General features: G+C 51.9%; 1 protein-coding gene across 18 annotated transcripts in view; it reads right to left on the minus strand.

Annotated features, from left to right (window-relative positions):
• Positions 1-16688, minus strand: part of PAX2 (paired box 2) — a 153959-nt gene that overhangs the window by 132056 nt on the left and 5215 nt on the right. For 5 of the 18 annotated variants that reach the window (XM_083615750.1, XM_083615752.1, XM_083615753.1 and 2 more), the window contains exons 1-4: positions 8142-8280; positions 4535-4703; positions 4139-4300; positions 3064-3261 (exon numbers count right to left, since the gene is read on the minus strand). In XM_083615750.1, coding sequence (XP_083471876.1) covers positions 3064-3261; positions 4139-4300; positions 4535-4703; positions 8142-8184 — 572 coding nt within the window. In that variant the 5' untranslated portion in view covers positions 8185-8280. The other 13 variants (XM_083615755.1, XM_083615741.1, XM_083615745.1 and 10 more) reach the window with 12 other exon arrangements.

Here is a 16688-nt window from a genome sequence, read left to right on the forward strand (position 1 = left end):
ATCATATTTACCATGTTTCTGGGGAATATTTGCCAAGAGTATGATCAGACCTTACGATAACAAATGCTGCTTGTGTTAACACATTTAACTTCATTTCTGGGGCAGACCGAGCAAACTAAGGTCTCCCAGTTAAATGGATACCAAGTGGATCTAAGAAGTGCCTGAGTCTCAAGACGATGCCCTGGGCTGGTGCGTACACAACCATTTGTGGAATTTACTCATTCTATTCCCACATGCCTAACATCAGCTGCTGCAGTTGCCCCTGAAAGCTCCTTGCTCCTCTGGTAAGTTGCCATCTAGTCAATATTTAAAGGTAAACTCAGAGCTACCTAAACTCGGAACTGACCTCTCCGTTCAGCAACCAGGGGGTGAAATCTAATAGTCCTGATCCAGAAAAGTAGCCAAAGCAGAAGACCGTGTGCATATTCTACACAGAGATAAACAGTGCACAAATGTGGGGCTTGGGATGGGGGGTTGCTACGGCTAAGAAACCAGATTCTGTGTGTTCTACGGGGTGTGGTCTTTAAACACCACCGCCCATCGCTTTTTGCACATCACATCCTCATGCAAAAACTGCTTGATTCCCTAAAGACAGTTCCTACCGCCACCCAACTAGGATGGTTGCCTGTTACATGTGTCAGAGCCGCCAAGAGTAGGTTTTCTGCGCTAACCAAGAAAAGTGTGCTGCTCTCAGGAGGGAACAAACCCCGAATAAAATGAAACTCTCCCTGCAATTTTGAGGTGCTGAGTTATTCTCTCTCCTGACTGCCCTTCTACAGCTGCTTCCAAAAAGGTACCTGAATGTCAAAGTGTTATTATTTCAGTCCCGAACGGAGACGGTAGGATCTGGGATTTTTCAAAAGGAGGGTGTATAATTAGCCAATCAGTATTATGTTACTCTGTTCATAACTTAATAACCATTTTAATACAGATGGCACACACAGGGACAATTTCCTGGGATAGCCTTGCAGTATATTACAGAGACAGTGTGTTTGGGGGGGGGATCTTTTTTTAGCCAAGGTACATTCTCCAAGTTAATTTTACCTGCTGTTTCGAGATGATTTGGGATAATTCCATATCATTTTCAAAAATATTAGAAGCCATTGATCGAAGATGCCAACTTGGGGGAAAAATGCCTCCTGGCCATTAGAACTTTGACAAATCTTCTATGGAAACCACATAAATTAAAAAAGCATTTTCCCCCCCATTCCTATTGGTGAGAATGACTTCTTTTTAAAAAAATGTAATTGGCTACATTTTCTATGTATTTCATGATTAACTATTTAGCCAAGCAGCTGTAGAGATGGATGCTAGACCGTTGTGTCCATCTGGATACAAGTGTCTCTGTGGGGCGACTTTCTGTATGACTTTTTCCTACATGGAGATTCATATCTCTGATATTTGCAGCAGCTGCCCCATTCTGCAGTTTGTGGCAGAAAATACTCTTGCATCTCAATCTGTATGTTTTGAAACACATCCATTTAGAGTTTTCTTTTCTTTTCCTTACATGCATTCTTAACATGCTGGGTATAAGGGAGCCACAGATACAGGTAAGTCTAAAAATCTGCTCAGATATGTAGCCGGCATTAATTCCTTTGTAACTGATGACAACAGAACGTTGAAGTCCTTCAATCCCACTTTCCCCTTTAAAGCACAACCAGTAGTGTGTGTGCCTATCTAAATCACAGTCTCCAGATCACCTCGCCCATGATTTTTGTCTTCCCAACGTCAGCACATGGAATAGTGGAGTGTCTCTCTTTGAAGGAGGGTATTTACGGTTTTCAGTGTGTATTCTGCCTTTTGCAGGTGTGCAAATTGTCCTACTGTATTGTGTTTGAAAGCACAGGGGATATATTGCTCTCTAGTTGATTCTGCTACATTGTTGTCTCAACACCAGCACTGGATCTTATCACAGGGGTATCTGTCTTCTATTTATTTAGTTATCTATAGGTAGAAAGACAGGCAGACAACCTGCTTTGGAAGAAGGCACAGTGAAACGTACAAGGCTGGCATTACTCTCTGACCACTTTTGTACGGCACACACTCACACAAATGGGGCGCCACCCCTATGATATATCCAGAAACTTGGGAAGGAAAGAAAGGCACACATCAGCAGGGAACACGAAATAAGATGTTTAGAAAGCTGCCAGACTAAAATCGAGATAGCGAAAAATACGCGTGAGACGCACACAGAGCGCAGGCAGAGGCGCCTGCGCGCAGGCAGGCACACAACTGTTTGTAACCCTTGACCTAAGCGAATCTTCCTTTCAGAAGTTTCTCCAACTCCCGAGGGGCTCGAAAAGGTGCGAGGGCTCTTTCTTCTTCCAAAAGGAAGCGTCATTGCCCGGGGGAGGGGGAAAGAAAGGCCTCTTATTTGAGGGGGAGGAAAAGAAGTAGCAGTAGTAGTAGAAGTTAAGACTGTTTGTTTAAGACAAATCACCATTTGGTATTTTAACTGCACGGCAATCGTCTCCACATATAGGAGCTTTTCGTGTTTTTAGAGGTTTAACCGGAGAGAAAATGCTCGACTTTCCCAGGGAGGCAAAGATACTATGAGCGCGTCCATCTCCTCTTTTCCCCAACAAACCCGACGCCAATTGAGCGCCGAAACAACTGTTGGGGAGATGCGCCGTGGACCCGGCTCCCTGCTCCCCCTACCCGCGTCACCACCCTACATTTCGTTAGCCCCATAACCATCTCCTTTCGAAAATCTGCCCCGGCGAACCAAGACAAGCCGTCGGAGCCCCACGGACACGCCCTAAGGCAGATACAGAAGCGGTCCAGAAGCTCGCGCGCGCGCCCGGAAACTGGAGTGGCTCCATGAGTTAGGATGGAGACCTCTTTTTTTGTCCTTTCAGACGAAGTGTGAGCGAGGAAGACACAGAGAGAGAGGGCTCAGAGAAGAAGAGAGGAAGCTTCTGTTGGGGTGGGCAGGGGTCTTCAGGGCCTCTAGGGACAAGGGCGGGGTGGGGGGAGAAGGCGGGCTGGGTGTCCCGCCAGGGAAGCAACCCGGTGGCGCTCAGAGGCTGGGGGGCGCAGGAGGCGCTGGTGTGTGCGACTCACCGGTTGATGGAGGACACGCTGGGGACGGTGTCGTTGTCGCAGATGCCCTCGGCCAGTAGCCGGTCCCGGATCTCCCAAGCGAACATGGTGGGGTTTTGCCTCTTGTACTCGGCGATTTTATCCACTACTTTGGGGGTCGCCACTTTGGGCTTAGAGCCTCCGATCACGCCCGGCTTGATGCTCCCCGTCTCGTAGTACCTGCAAGCGCAGAGCGAGGTTCAAAGCTGAGCCCCCGAGCTTGCAGGGAAGCCTCCATCCACGCACCCCGCACCCACCGCCGCTCCAGAACACGTGCACACAAACCAACGGGTTGGGGAGGCGATTTTTGGACCCCGCATTCCCGCCTCCCCCCCCCCCTGCGAGGATCTGCAAGGGAAGCCCCACTCTCGCATCCCGTCCTGGGGCTGCAGGGTCCGCCTTGCCTGGAGTCAGCCCCGGAAACACCACCCCCATTTTCCACAGGCCCTTGGCGCGCGTAACGCCTGGTTCGGCGGGGCAGGACGATGCAGAGGCCGGGGGCACCCTGGCCACCACACTCCCCCCTCCCCCCTGCCCATGCCAACCTACAACCAGGAGAAGTCAGCTAGACACACTTAACCATGGGGGAGGGGGGAACTGAGAGTTGCTTTTTTAAAAGGGGGATTTCCTCGACTCCGATTTCCTCCCCAGCGCTTGGTCCCGGGTCTCCCCCACCCCCTAAAAAACCCAGACGCATCTTTTTTCCTCTCTCTCTCTCTCTCTCTGCCTCTCTCTCTCTCTCTCTCTCTTTCTCTCTCTCTGCCCTTCGCCGGGCAATTGCTAATCCCTTTGCAAATCCTTTGCAAAGAAAGCGGGGTGATAGTGGAAAATCTACATTTTTGGGACCCCCCTTCCAGCCCCCTCCCTGGCATGCACTCGGCTCAGCTGCCCCCCTCCCCCCCGTCTTCTCCCCACTCCCCCTCTGAGCTGAGCTCTGCTGTAGGGCGGTGACATCTACTTGGCGGAGGGGGGGGGGAGAGAAGGAAGAAAAAGAGAGAGAGAGGAGAAGAAGAGAGAGAGAGAGAGGCAGCCTGCCGGCCTGCTGGTTCCTGCTGACCTGGGGGTGGAGAGAAAGTAGGGCCCGGCCTGTCTTAGCTGGGAGGAGGAGGAGGCGGGGAGGGGAGACTTGCAGGTTGGTCTCACAGCAAATTGGGTTGCAATCGCTTTGTTTCTTTGCTTGGTGGGCTTTTCCCCCTCTTTCCGAACCCACAGCAGGTCCCTGTTTTAAGATAGTGCCAGACAAAAGAAAGCAAGAGAGGAGCGTGGGTGCTGGGTGGCTGGGTGGCGGGTGCGCAGCGCCGACGAGCCGGGCCTCCCTTCGCCCCCGGGGTCCAGGGCTCCGCTTCTAGGTCCACACCGAGACTGTGCCAAGGGGCAGCCGAGGCGCCTCTCTCTCTCTCCCCCTCCCCGCCCCTGGCGGCGCTTGCCCTCCCCACGCGCGCCCGGGCCTTACCTGCCCAGAATCTTGCTGACGCAGCCGTGGCTGACCCGCAGCTGCCGGGAGATGTCGCAGGGTCGCACCCCCTGGTGAGCCAGCTCCACGATCCTTTGCCTCACCACGTCCGGCAGGGGCCTGCCGTTCACAAACACCCCCCCGAGCTGGTTGACACCCCCGTGCCCTGCTGGGGAGAGAGAAGAAACACGCACACACCAGCGAAGACCCACGCACACCGGGGGTGGGGAAGGGAGGGCAGGAGAGGGGAGGGGGAGGAGGGGAAAGGGAGAAAAAACATTAGTCGGGGCAGTTAAGCCGGACAAGTCGCCAATGACAGGGGAAGGGGTGGGGTGGGAAGGCAGGCAGGCAGGCAGGATTCGACCCCCGCGCGGGGAAGGGAGCCTTCTCCTGGCGCCCAACGGGGCTGGGTGCTCCCCTGGGGGTTTTTTAGGGTCTTTCCCACCCTAGGGAGAGTGGCAGGTGATTGACCTGGCCGTTCCCACCGGAAACCAAAATCTCTGCTCAGGAGGAAGGTCTCCTCAAATTCTCCCCTCCTTTTCTCTCTCTTTTCTTCCCTCAATTTATATTTCCACTCGGCTCTGCCCAAGTTTCCAAACAGGCCGGGCTCGATCCTCTGACACGGGCGAAATCCTGCTTCTTTCTGAGGGGCCGCTCAATTGTTTCATAGCAAAATGCTTGCTAAATTTGTTACATAGACGCTGGTATAAAAATAGAACGAAGGAGTCCGTCTCTTTTCTTCTCCCCCCTCACTAACATTTTATATCTTTCCTTTTTCTTTATTTGCTTTTCGGCATAATTTCTCCCATTATACGGAATTATTTTTCAGGGGACTAATAATTTACACCAGCTTCGGGTGCGCTTTGCTTTTATTTTATTTAAGCCACCTATCTTTTTATATATTCCTCTTTATCCTCCCCGTCTCAGACAATCTCCCAGACCTGAGTTGCCTTTGCAGCAGTCTAATAATTTATAATTTAGCTAAATCCAGCGGGGCAGGAGTCTATCCCTGCTGTCCTCGAAGCAGGAATTTCACGGAGCGGATTTTAATCCAGCGCTTGCCACAATAATCTGTGGGGGGTTGGATGTTTTGGACAGCGCCAAAAGGCTCTAAGAGAACCCCCCCCCCGGGGTGTTGTTGTTTATTAGCCTTTCCCCGCGGTCCCTTCTCCCTTGCGCCTCGATCCGCAACTCACTTAAGCCGAAATATTTCCCTTTCGGGAGCTCCAGCCCAGGCGGAACCTGCCGTGGACTAGGGAGTTGCTTGAAGCCCCCTCTCGGGTGTTTAACTGGAATAGGTACCGGAGCGATGTTAAGTGTCAAAAGGTCCCTGGAGTGATTACACCCACAAGGTGAATAGAGCGCTGCATTTAACTCGCACACAACGGACCTAACCTTTGCTTCTGCCTGGGCGAGGTAGGAAGGAAAGGAAAAACAGAGAGATCTTAAGTCTTTGGTTTTTTTTTTCCTCCCCAAGCTTACTGAAAAATGATCTGTTTGTATTTTTGCCGAGCTCCCACCCTCCTCGGTACTCAGTGACACTGACTTATTGGCTCTGAACTTAGTGGAAACTCTCATTGCCCCTGCGATCGATCCCAGTCCTTTCTCGCAAATAGAGTTTTTTCACCTCCTTCCAGGATGCTCAGCTAGGAGCAGCTTCTAAAGCCCGCTTACATCCTATTTATTGGCGGGGAGGTTGCACAGAAATGCACTCCACGCCGCCGCTCCCCAACCACTGCCACGGCTTTGTTTTCGTGAAATTAAGAGGGGATTTCAGGTCGTCTTCCTGCAACCGCCCCGGCCCCCCAACCTCCTGAGCATCCACCGCACACTTTTCACTGTCTCCCTTTATTTTTTAATTTTTGCAGGTGGAATGGCGTTGACCGGCCTCTCTTTCTCACTCTGTATCTGTTTGTTTCCTTCATTTGTCTGGGTCACCTTCTGCAGATGTTGCCTCTAAAGTTACCAAGCAGGCAATTTCTGCAGCACCTCATTCCTGAATAATTCAGGGCACCTTTGATAACTCGCATTACAGAGTATTAAAAGGCAACAGATGCAAAAAAGATTAAGGGATTAATAATTCAGATTATTGCACCTGCGTCTCCCCAGCCACACACCAGCCCAAGTTCTGAATTCACTTCCTTCGGGGTTAGAGACTGTCTTCTTTTTCTTTCCTACGGCTGTTTCTCGCTTTTCGTGCTCCGGCCGTTCCTTTGTAACGCAGGGCGCTCGTTGAATGGCGCACGCTTCTACCCGGAGCAAGTCAGAAGAGGTTGTGGGGGTACGAAATTCACCCCGTTTCCAAGAAACAAAAAAAAAAAAACCCCGCGTTTGCAGGAGGGAATTAAACCTTCCGATGAGCCACGTTGTTTAATTTTAAACGGTTCTAGAAATACCTAATGTGGGATTCGGCCTGTTAAAACATTCCTACATCAAACTGCAGCTGGAATCATTTCAGTTTTGCTTTTATAAGAGGCAGGTGATTGACACCAAATGTCAAAAAATGCGAAAAATATAGACAAGGTCGGTTTTTTTTTTTTTTTTTTAGGTATTTATTGGTTGGAACATCCGTCCTTTTCGCCCGATTTCCTGGTCCCAAAATACGTTTTAACTCCTAACACATTATTTTCCCCTCCTTTGTGTCTTTTTAAGCGTGATTTTTGTGTAGGGCATATGCTTGAAAGTTAAGGATGTCAAAAGTTAGGGATTGCTGTTAATTATTCATTTACTGACTCTCTCAGTCTCCCCTCTCGGGTTTCAGCTGAATGTTGTTGCTTTTTGTTTTGTTTTAAACAGAATTGTTTCTCCGCAATTTCCTTTTAAATAAAAAGTGTTAGGCAAGGCGGTGGTGAGCCGCGACAATAAGAAGAAAGAGCCAGGTTGATTTCTGGGTTTTGCTCCTCGTGAAATGGATTGAGAGAGAAACAATTCCGGGATCCTCTGCCCCTCCGCGTCAGAAATGGATGCATTTAAAAGACAGGCCGAGGATTTGGGGCGGCGGCGGCGGGGGGGTGCGGAATGTGGCAAACGGAAAGCTCAAGGCACAAAACTTCAGAGAAGGCAAAGCGAATCGAAGGGAAAGGCCTTTAAAATCCTTATTTTAAAGGAAACGCTCTCATCTTACGCCAAGGCTGGCATTTCCGCTCCTGACCCCCGTTTAATAATTACAAATCAGATAATGTAAAATCTAAGGGGAAAGGCAGCATATAGATTTATACCGACGTCTTATAAGCATGTTCCTATCCAATTATAATTTCATTATATTCTACGGGCTTTTCTCTTGCCTAACTGAAGCCCTAGGCTGCATTTTTAAAGTCCAGAACTCCTCCGAACTATTTCAAAGATTTGGCTCTATGGAAAGGGAGTTGGGGGCCTTCACTCCGCTAAGCAGCGTCGCCAGGAGTGTGGGGTGAGGGGGTCCCTTCTGAAACCTCCACCCCCCCCCGCCCGCAGTCCACTAGAAAGTGGAAGGACTGCCACGGCTGCCCGGCCTTTTTCCTGCTTCACCTTCCAGCCGACGGAGATGGCAAGCGGGGAAGGGGCTCTCAGGTGCGGAGGGAGAGGAGAGGAGGCGGCGGCGGCGCCGAGGGCTGCTGCCGGTACTCACGGTGCATCGCGGAGAAGGGGTCTGCCTTGCAGTGCATATCCATGGGGAGGCAGAGGAAGGGGAAGAAGTCGGCTGACGCCGCCGTGTCGCCGCGCAGAGTCAACTTCGGCACTTGGGGGAGAATCGGGCCGGAGGCGCGGCGGAGCGGACGGGGAGCCGGCTCGGCGCGCCGACGGGGAGCCGGGCGACGGCCTGGACGCGGAGCAGAAGATGGAGAAGCCGAAGCGGCGGCGGCGGCGGTGGTGGCGCCGCCCCCCGGGTCGCCCTTCTTCCCTCGCTGCCGGTCCTGGGCCGGCGGAGGGCCAAGGGAACTTTCCTTCCTCGGCGGCGCTCACGATCCCCACCCGGAGCAAGGACAGGTGCACGGCATGGCGGGGGCCCCGTCGGGCCGGCGCAGCGCAGCAGCGTCGCGCTCAGCTCTCCAAGTCGCCGGCGCCGCGGAGTTCGCTTCTGCCAAGTTCGTTCGACGGCACGGCGGCAAATCCGGGAGCGATGGGCCGGTGGGTCACCCAGGCAGGCGCTTCTTCTCTCCGCCGTCGAGGATCTGCTTCTGACTCCGCAGCTCCGGGTTCCCTAGGCGGAGGGCGAAGGAGGAAACCCGGCTCCTCCTGGTCCTTCCAGACTTTTTCCCCCCTGGCTCGCTCGCTCGCTCCCTCCTTCCTTGTCGCCTCCCTCCCTCTCCTCTCTCTCTCTCCTCCCCCCTGTCTCCTTTTTTTTTTCCTTTTTTGCACAAGGTGGGATGTGCTTGCCACGAGCTTTGCCTGGAGAATGGAGCTGCCGTCGCCGGTGTGCGCCTCTCTAAAAGCGGCAAACCCCCCTCCAGATCTCACCCCGGACTCCCCCCCTCTCCGTACACACACACACACTCTCTCTCTCTCGCTATCCCTCTCCCTCGCACACACCTCCGCCCCCTCCCCTCTCGCTCTCGCCCTCCCTTTTTCGCCGGGCACACACACACACACACACAGAGAGAGAGAGAGAGAGAGAGAGAGAGAGAGAGAGAGAGAGAGATGGATGGCTTGTCAGACAAAGGCAGTAGATTCCAACACTCTCGGATTCGCCAGCACGCAGCGCCGGAGACCCGGCGAGGAAGGTCCGGCGCTCTGTCACCGCCAAAGCGAAAAACGCACCCACTCAAAAAAAATAAATACGTACCAACAAATAAATATATCTGTGTGTGGGTGCCGGCGCGGGGGAGGGGAGCAGATCCAGGAGACCAGGGAGAGGGGAGAGGACCAAAACCGCCGAGGTATAGGGAAGGCGCGGAGTGGTTGATTGGTTGGTTGGGCGATCGGGGGATCCGGGAAGGGCCACGAAACTCGCAGGGGGCATCAACTGTTGGGTAGCACCTTGGCAAGTCCGCGGGCGCAGAGAGCCCTCGCGGCTTTGTTTTCTTCCCTCTCCCACGCCATGGGATGAGGAAGGGGTCTACTTTCGTATTTTACGCGCGTTGGAAGCCTGCCGATGTAGATGTAAATGTGCCCCCCCCCCCCGAAAACACTTCCCCCGCCGCCATTATTTGTTTTAATGTGGGAGGCCTTCCGCCTCCAGAAATCTCAGCTGCTGGAGCCGAATCGAAGGCGAGGATCGACTTTTGCGCGCGCGCCTAGGCGCGCGCCCTTCCCTCCCGGTTTGCCCCTCAGTCAAACGCAGGCGAAAGGGTCGGATCTGGAGACGCGGGGGCCGCCCGGGCAGCGAAGCGGCCTCGGCTTAAATCGCTGGAACTCGGCGCGCTCCCCCTCGAGTCGCCTGGAGGTCGGGGCTGCGGCCAGCAAAGCCAGCAGGCACTTGTCCACCCCAACCCCCCACCCGCAGACCTGAGCGATTGGGGACGAGGCCCTCGAGGTCCCGGGGATTAATCTGGGCATCGGGAGGGTCGTGTGAACCAGCTGTGTGTGAAGGGCCTGCGGGGAATTCAGTTTAAAAATGCCTGGAACTCTGGCGTAAGAAAAATCTGGCATAGGGAGGAGAAGGAAAACACTTTTTTGCGGTAGCTGTCAGTCATTTTCCAATCCCAACCACGTTTACTCGGAGGCAAGCCCCACTGATTCCAATGGGGCTTGCTTCCAAGTAAATATGTTGGGTATTTCCGCCTTCGTGGGGCTTGTTTCAAACGTCCCAGATTTTTGTACCTCTGCCCGCATTTTCATTTCGTTCCATTAGAAGCAGAATTTTAAAACCGCGCGCGCGTGTGTTATGACTTAATGACCCTGTCTCTTATTTTTCCTCTCCCGTTTTCATTTTAAACTTTTGATTTTTTTTTATTATTTTTTTTGTACGATATGTATTAGTATATGTATTTCAAAAACTGAAAGAGGTGGCCTCAGAAAACACGCGCGGGAAACTGACGAAAGAGAGTCGGGAACCAACCTGAGATTAATAAACAGACAGATGTGAATATTAGCTCGGGTTTTTGTTGCCTTCCTCGGCTTGTATCATTAGGCGAAGCGCCGCTCCGTCTTCCTCTGCCTTCTTTGATCCATCCTTCCCACCTCTCCGCTTATCTGTCACAAACTAACCTCTTTGTTTAATAACCAGTTAAGCCAAGGATCTCCTTGATGAAATATTTTCCTCCATCTCATAAATCAAATTGGCACTTAAGCTGATGTTCTCTCCCTTTTCTCTTCGTCTCTTTTCCCGCTCTGTGTTTACAAAAGCGCCTCTCTCTTTATTTTTCTGGACATTTTCGGCCCGCTTGTGTGTTCGGCGGCTTAAATTATTATTCTTTTTCAAAAACAAAATCGCTGGACGGGTTTTCTGAGGACTCTCCTGGAGTGAAACGCCGCCCGCGTCACACGGCAGAGAAAGTGCCGGCGCCAAATTCTCGTACTTCTGCTCCACTGGATCAGAGATCGGTTTGCCACGGGCCTATTCTAGGAAATGGATCGAGGGGAGTTCTAATATGTGCACAACGCTCTTGTGATCGATGGGAAAAGTAGGCTTAAAATTCGAATAACTGGGCCGTGGGAGTCGTTGGTTAATTACGGCCATATCCAATATAATATTTTTGGAGTTCGCCTATAATTTTTGTAACGATAATGCAATATATTATTTTATTAGCACGCTGTCTCTCCTCGCCACCCCACGGCCGGGTCTCTTTGTTGCGCACCTCCCTGCTCTGGATATTGTGCTGTTCGCCGCCCCCCACTCCACCTCGATCCCAGACTGAATTTCCTCCCCCCACCTCAGACTTTTCCCAACTCCTTTGAGGAGAGCAGCCGAAGCTGTAGATCAAAGAAGGAATGCCTCCTTCGCCGCTCCCGACCAGGGTGGAGTTGGAGCCTGGGTGATGGCAGAGGTAGGCTGTGCTAGTGTGCCTGGGACCCTTCTCAGAATACAGGTGGAAAACATGATTTGCTCTGAAGCAAATCTGGAACGAATACAGAGAAAGGGGAAGGCGGTGAAATCCCCTTTCCCGGTTGCGCCTGTAGATGGCGCTCCGCGGTTTGCTTTCTGCGCAGCTTCCATCGCCAGACCTAGGGAAAAGTTTCAAAGTAACCGGATTTTAACTTAATCTCTCCCCTCCCCCTCCCCCCCCCCCCCAGGAGTTGCTGCACACACAAACACACACACACACGCCCGCCTGTATCGGGAAGGGATCCAGAAAAGGCGCAGAGAATTTATTTAAATTATACCGAATCCACACACATCTTTTTACTGGAAATAAAACAAGACAGTTCCTGGTATTTCCATGCTATTTCTTCCAGACATATGGAAGACATATTTCATCTGCAAGAAGCAGGCCCAGAGTCCACAACCCATAAACCCCACTTCGGACATCAACTAATAGCGGTGACTTAGGCCCAGCCGACCCATTTTGGAACCCCCCCTGCTCTTTCCTTCGCAGCCCCCCCCGGGGTGCATCTGTTCCTAGGAGGCTATTGTTTGCCTCTCCCCGCAACCTCCTCGCGCCCTCCCCGCCTCGTCATTAGCGCACAGGGGAGTTCATTCTGTCTTCCAGCAGGTTTATAGGCTGACCCTATATTTAAGGAGACAATAGTTCTGATTGTGGGAACGAGGCAGTGGAAAGCGGGGGAGGGCCTGTTCCTTATCGAGGTTATACAGGAGGAGGAGGAGGAGGGAGAAAAGCCTCTCCCACCCAGAGCCCAGTGCTTGGGTGGAGAGTGGGCAGGTGCAAAAATGCAAACCTAGAGAAAAGGCGTCCACACGTTGCCTTCTCCAGGGGCTCCCCAACAAGAGAGAAGCGAAGCGGCTGCAAGAAGGTCGTGCAGAGCCGCAGATGCCACCAAATCCCATTGAAGAATCGGATATAGAATGTTGTTTTAACTGCAGCCGTAGGTCTTATAAAACATCCCAGCGCGAGAACCATATTATATATGTATATATTTACGGCCCTGAAAACAAACAGGTCGCTACGGATGCCATCTTTATCTGTGAATAGGTATATCAGTTGTGCTCTCCGGGCATCCAGAGTTGTGAGAGAGAGCCTCTAATCTCACGGCACATCCGAAGTGTCACCCGCTGCCCCTCTCCGACCAAGACTTCCTGGAGGAATTGCTTTGTCAACAATCAAATCCGCACAACACTCCCTATCAGCCTGAGGGGGTTGGGGGGTTGGTTGTTCCTCAAGCAGGATCCCTGAAACCGTTCCCTCTTCTTCCTTCCCCAAACAGATGGAAGGACTGGATTTCAATAACTATAAAGAACCCCCTCCCCTCCCTTCCACCACCCCCTCTCTGTTATCTTTGGGAAAACTCCCCAAGTCCCGCTCGCGGCCTGTCAGGCTTGGCTGCTTCTCCCCATTTTTACTTTAAATGAATCTTCTTTCTCCTTTTTCAAAGAGGGTCTCCTGTCCCGGCTATTCATCGCTCACCTCCCAACTCGGGACATTTACACTTCAAAAGAGGCGACCGCTCCTCTGCGGAAATTTGGAAGGGGGGGGGGGGAGAAACCTCACAAACTTTTGGAGGAGTAGCGGAGGAGATAGTGATCTTTGCATTTACTTCATTAGCTCCTCTCCTTCCCCGGCTCCTTAGCTGATCAAGTCAAACCTATTGATCGCATCCGAGCCCCTGCAACACACCGAGGCTCCCCGAAGGTCACCTCAGAGACCTCACCCACGCCCTGGGAGCCCGCAACACAATGAAGTTTATCTTAACCTAGGGAGCTCTAGATAGTATATTTGCACCTCGATCCCCATTGCCTTCTTGACGCTAGAGGATACAAAACTAGCCGCCACCACTAACAAGTAACTGCTACCAATTTCCCTCCTCGTTTCTTTGGGGCGCAAATATTTTCCTGCCAAACCAGACTGGACTCCGTCTGCTCCCTCTACCACGGCGAGGTCCTGGCGGCCTCCAAACAGGCCTTACTGACAGGCAGAGAAACCTTGTTGCCCTTTCCGGACGGGTTTAGTCTACAAAACGCGCACACCGCGCGTTTTCCAGTTCCCGGTTTGATTCAATAAACCCAAATTCTTGCTCATTTCTTCTTGCTAAAAGGAGACGGCGTTGGGCAGTCATCTAAGGGGAGAAAGCCTAGATTATCTTATATGCATGAGATAAGACTATCATTCATGGGAGAGGGGCTGTACACAAGCGGGCACACACGCGCCCCAAATGCACGGCGCGCCAGGTAGGGGGTAATCAGAGTTAAAAACAGCAGCAGCAGCAGCTACAGGGCTATACCCGGATTTAAAACGGGCTCCGTTTCCGCACATTTAATATGTCCCGCATGCCGAGCTTTAAAAAAAGCTCACTTGCCGCTTGTGGAAACACTGGAGCAAATACACAGAGAAGCCCTGGATGAGCTGAATGTTGAGAAGTTGCTGTGCATTGCTCCGAGGCGCCCACTCCCCAACTCAGGGGCGCTTAAGCAATGGGCGCTTGGCGGTGGATCGGGCCCTCAGCGGAGACTTGGCGCTGCCCTCCGCTTCCTGGTCCGTCTTTCTCCCCACCACCCCTCCCGGTGCCCGGATCCTCCGTCTCTTCTCTCCCCCCCCCCCTTGCCCCTGTGGTCACGTTGGAGGATGAGGAGGGGTTGGCGTGGCTTTTTTTGAGAGAGAGAGAGCTTCTGGTACAATATGGAGCACCATGGGCTGCAATTTCACACTCCACGGCACATTTCCCCTAAAGCTACTTTCTTCTTTCCCAGCCAAGACCCCCTCATTTCCCTCCTCTCTCCCCCCCCCCACCCCTTTCTCTTTTGTGACTCCTGGGTGGGTTCCATGTCTGGGGGACTTGACGGATACAGTCAGGCTAGGCTTAACGTGGGCACCTTGGCACCGGGCAGAGGGGGAAATGAATGGACAGGGTGGAGGGAGAGGCAGGCGCGGGAAGGGGGGGCGAGTCTTGCGGGCCTCCTGCTGCTCCGGCTGTTGTTGGCTCTTCCCCCACCCTCCAGCCTTTCTTTCTTCCCCCCTTTGCTACATTTGTTTGCCCTCAAAGCTAAGAAGCCCACGTGCGCCGCTCTTTATTCGGCAACCGACACTTTAACCTCTCCTCTTTACAACGGAGCGTTGGCCACAAAACCCAGACAAGCCGGAGACCTTTTTACAGCCTCGGCTGGAAAGAAGGGGGAGGCCAGCTCAGGAGTGTGTGTGTTTTCTGCAGCGAGGCTGGCCAGCTCAGGGCTTAAGCTCAGAGTTTAAACTCAAGGGTTAAACCCAGCAACTAACGCCCACCCACCCCTCCAAACAAGGCGGAAAAGGTGCACCCATGCGCGAGTGCTTCCTTGCTTGCTTGCTTGCTGCAAGCAACGTCCTTTGCAGTTGCATGCATCAGAAAAGCAGGTGGGCGTCCGGAGAGGAGCTGCAAATATGGGGAAGCAAGCGAGCCCCTTGTGCGGGGAACTGGGGTGAGGAGAGAGGAGACTTGCTTTTGGTAAACAACCGCTTGGCGAGGCTTTGGGCGCAGACGGACAAGCTCCCCCACCCCCTGCAGCCCGCAAATGCAAGGCGGCTGTAATTTGGTGGCCTCGCCCCTCTCGCCTAGAAAATGCCCATCTCCATTCCTTTATTTGGTGATGGCGAAAACGGCTGGGAATGCAGCGGGCAAGCTGGGCAGGAGACGTTACCTGGTTCTCCTAGACAGCCTTAGATCTTAAGGCGCTTGAGGGGGGTCTGGTTCTGTCCTGGCTTCCCTCTCAGAAACAGGCTTTCTCGGGGATTCCCGCCCCCACCCCCGCCAGAGATATTTTTGTCTTCTCTAATTTCTCCATAAAACTCCCGATGAGTGAATTAGGCGCTTATTAAAGTCTCCTTTTAATCAGCAGTAATGGGAGATTTCCTCCCCCCCCCAGCTCCGTCCTCTCCCTCCCTCTCTCCGTCCAAGGTTGGCTTGCCTTGGGGCCTTTTGCAAATGTTAGGATTTACAGTGATCACAGACAAAAACATTTATATAACCCCCTAACTATAATGCACCCATAAAAACGGGGACATAGGTGGAAACTGCTGCGGCTCAGCGAAAACCCTGGCGCTTGCCCATTAAGTCCCTGGAAAGGGTAATTCCAGTAGAGGCAGGGCCAAAGTGAAATGATGAGAGCCTGCAATTCACAAAGCCCTACAGGAGAGGATTAGAAGGGGGAGCACTATATTCCCATCACCTCAAATCCATGAAAAAGGGGGAGCACTTCTCCCTCCCTCCCTCCCACCAAACAAACAACAATTCAGTTCCTAGAAGGCCGAGAGGGCAAGGAGTTTATCTGTAGACTCTCTAGCTAATGAGAAAGTAGAATATTCCCATTTTCTTTTTCTTTCTATATACATATATATATTCTATATATATATTCTATATTATATATATCTATATATATATAGATATATATAATATTCTATATTATATATATCCATGTTACGGCCATTGTTTCCATGTTACTGGCCAGTTCCCGCATGAAATTATTTCTATCGATAGAATAAAGGCACCTGCGATGTTGTTATTAATTTTCTGGTCTTCTTTCCATGACTGTGACATTCTTTTTTAAGTGTTATTGCCGATGTATATTATCTGAATAACTTACGAATACTTCAAACGGCGCATCGTTACTTTTAGCAATTTCTGTTTGCTGAATAAAGGCGTTTTCTCTCCCGGGAAACAAAACGGTGGTGAGACAAAGTTGACCTCCACACGACAATTTATGTGTGGACACCACTATGCCACCCAGAATTTGGAAATGTGGCCCTCTCCTCATTCATTGGTAAACCAGGAGGATAGCGATTTAATGCTGAGTTTGTCTGGAGGGAGAAAGGAGATAAAAAAACCCCAAAAAGGGCACCGGATCGCTCCCCGTCTCTGACCCTAAACCTTTCAGGTGGCGAGTCAGCCTCAGCCAGGGCCTTGGGAGGGCGAATACCAGGGAAAGTTTCTTCGTTTGCAAGAGAACAGTTTCCATCTTTTTCCTATAAGGGGGTGGAAAGGGGTGTCGTTGTTGCTCCCTTCTTTCCCTCACCGTTTAATACTTCTTTGTAAAATCTGAAAGCAGGTAATCCTCAAATCTGAAGTCTAATTAAAAAGTGTGTCGGTCCAAGTCACTCGACTTTGGCAGGAATTGCTAATGGTGTGTGCGTGTGCGTGCGTGTGCGTGCGTACG

Source organism: Podarcis filfolensis (genome assembly GCF_964270895.1).
Source record: "Podarcis filfolensis genome assembly, chromosome: 5".
Lineage (NCBI taxonomy): Eukaryota > Metazoa > Chordata > Lepidosauria > Squamata > Lacertidae > Podarcis > Podarcis filfolensis.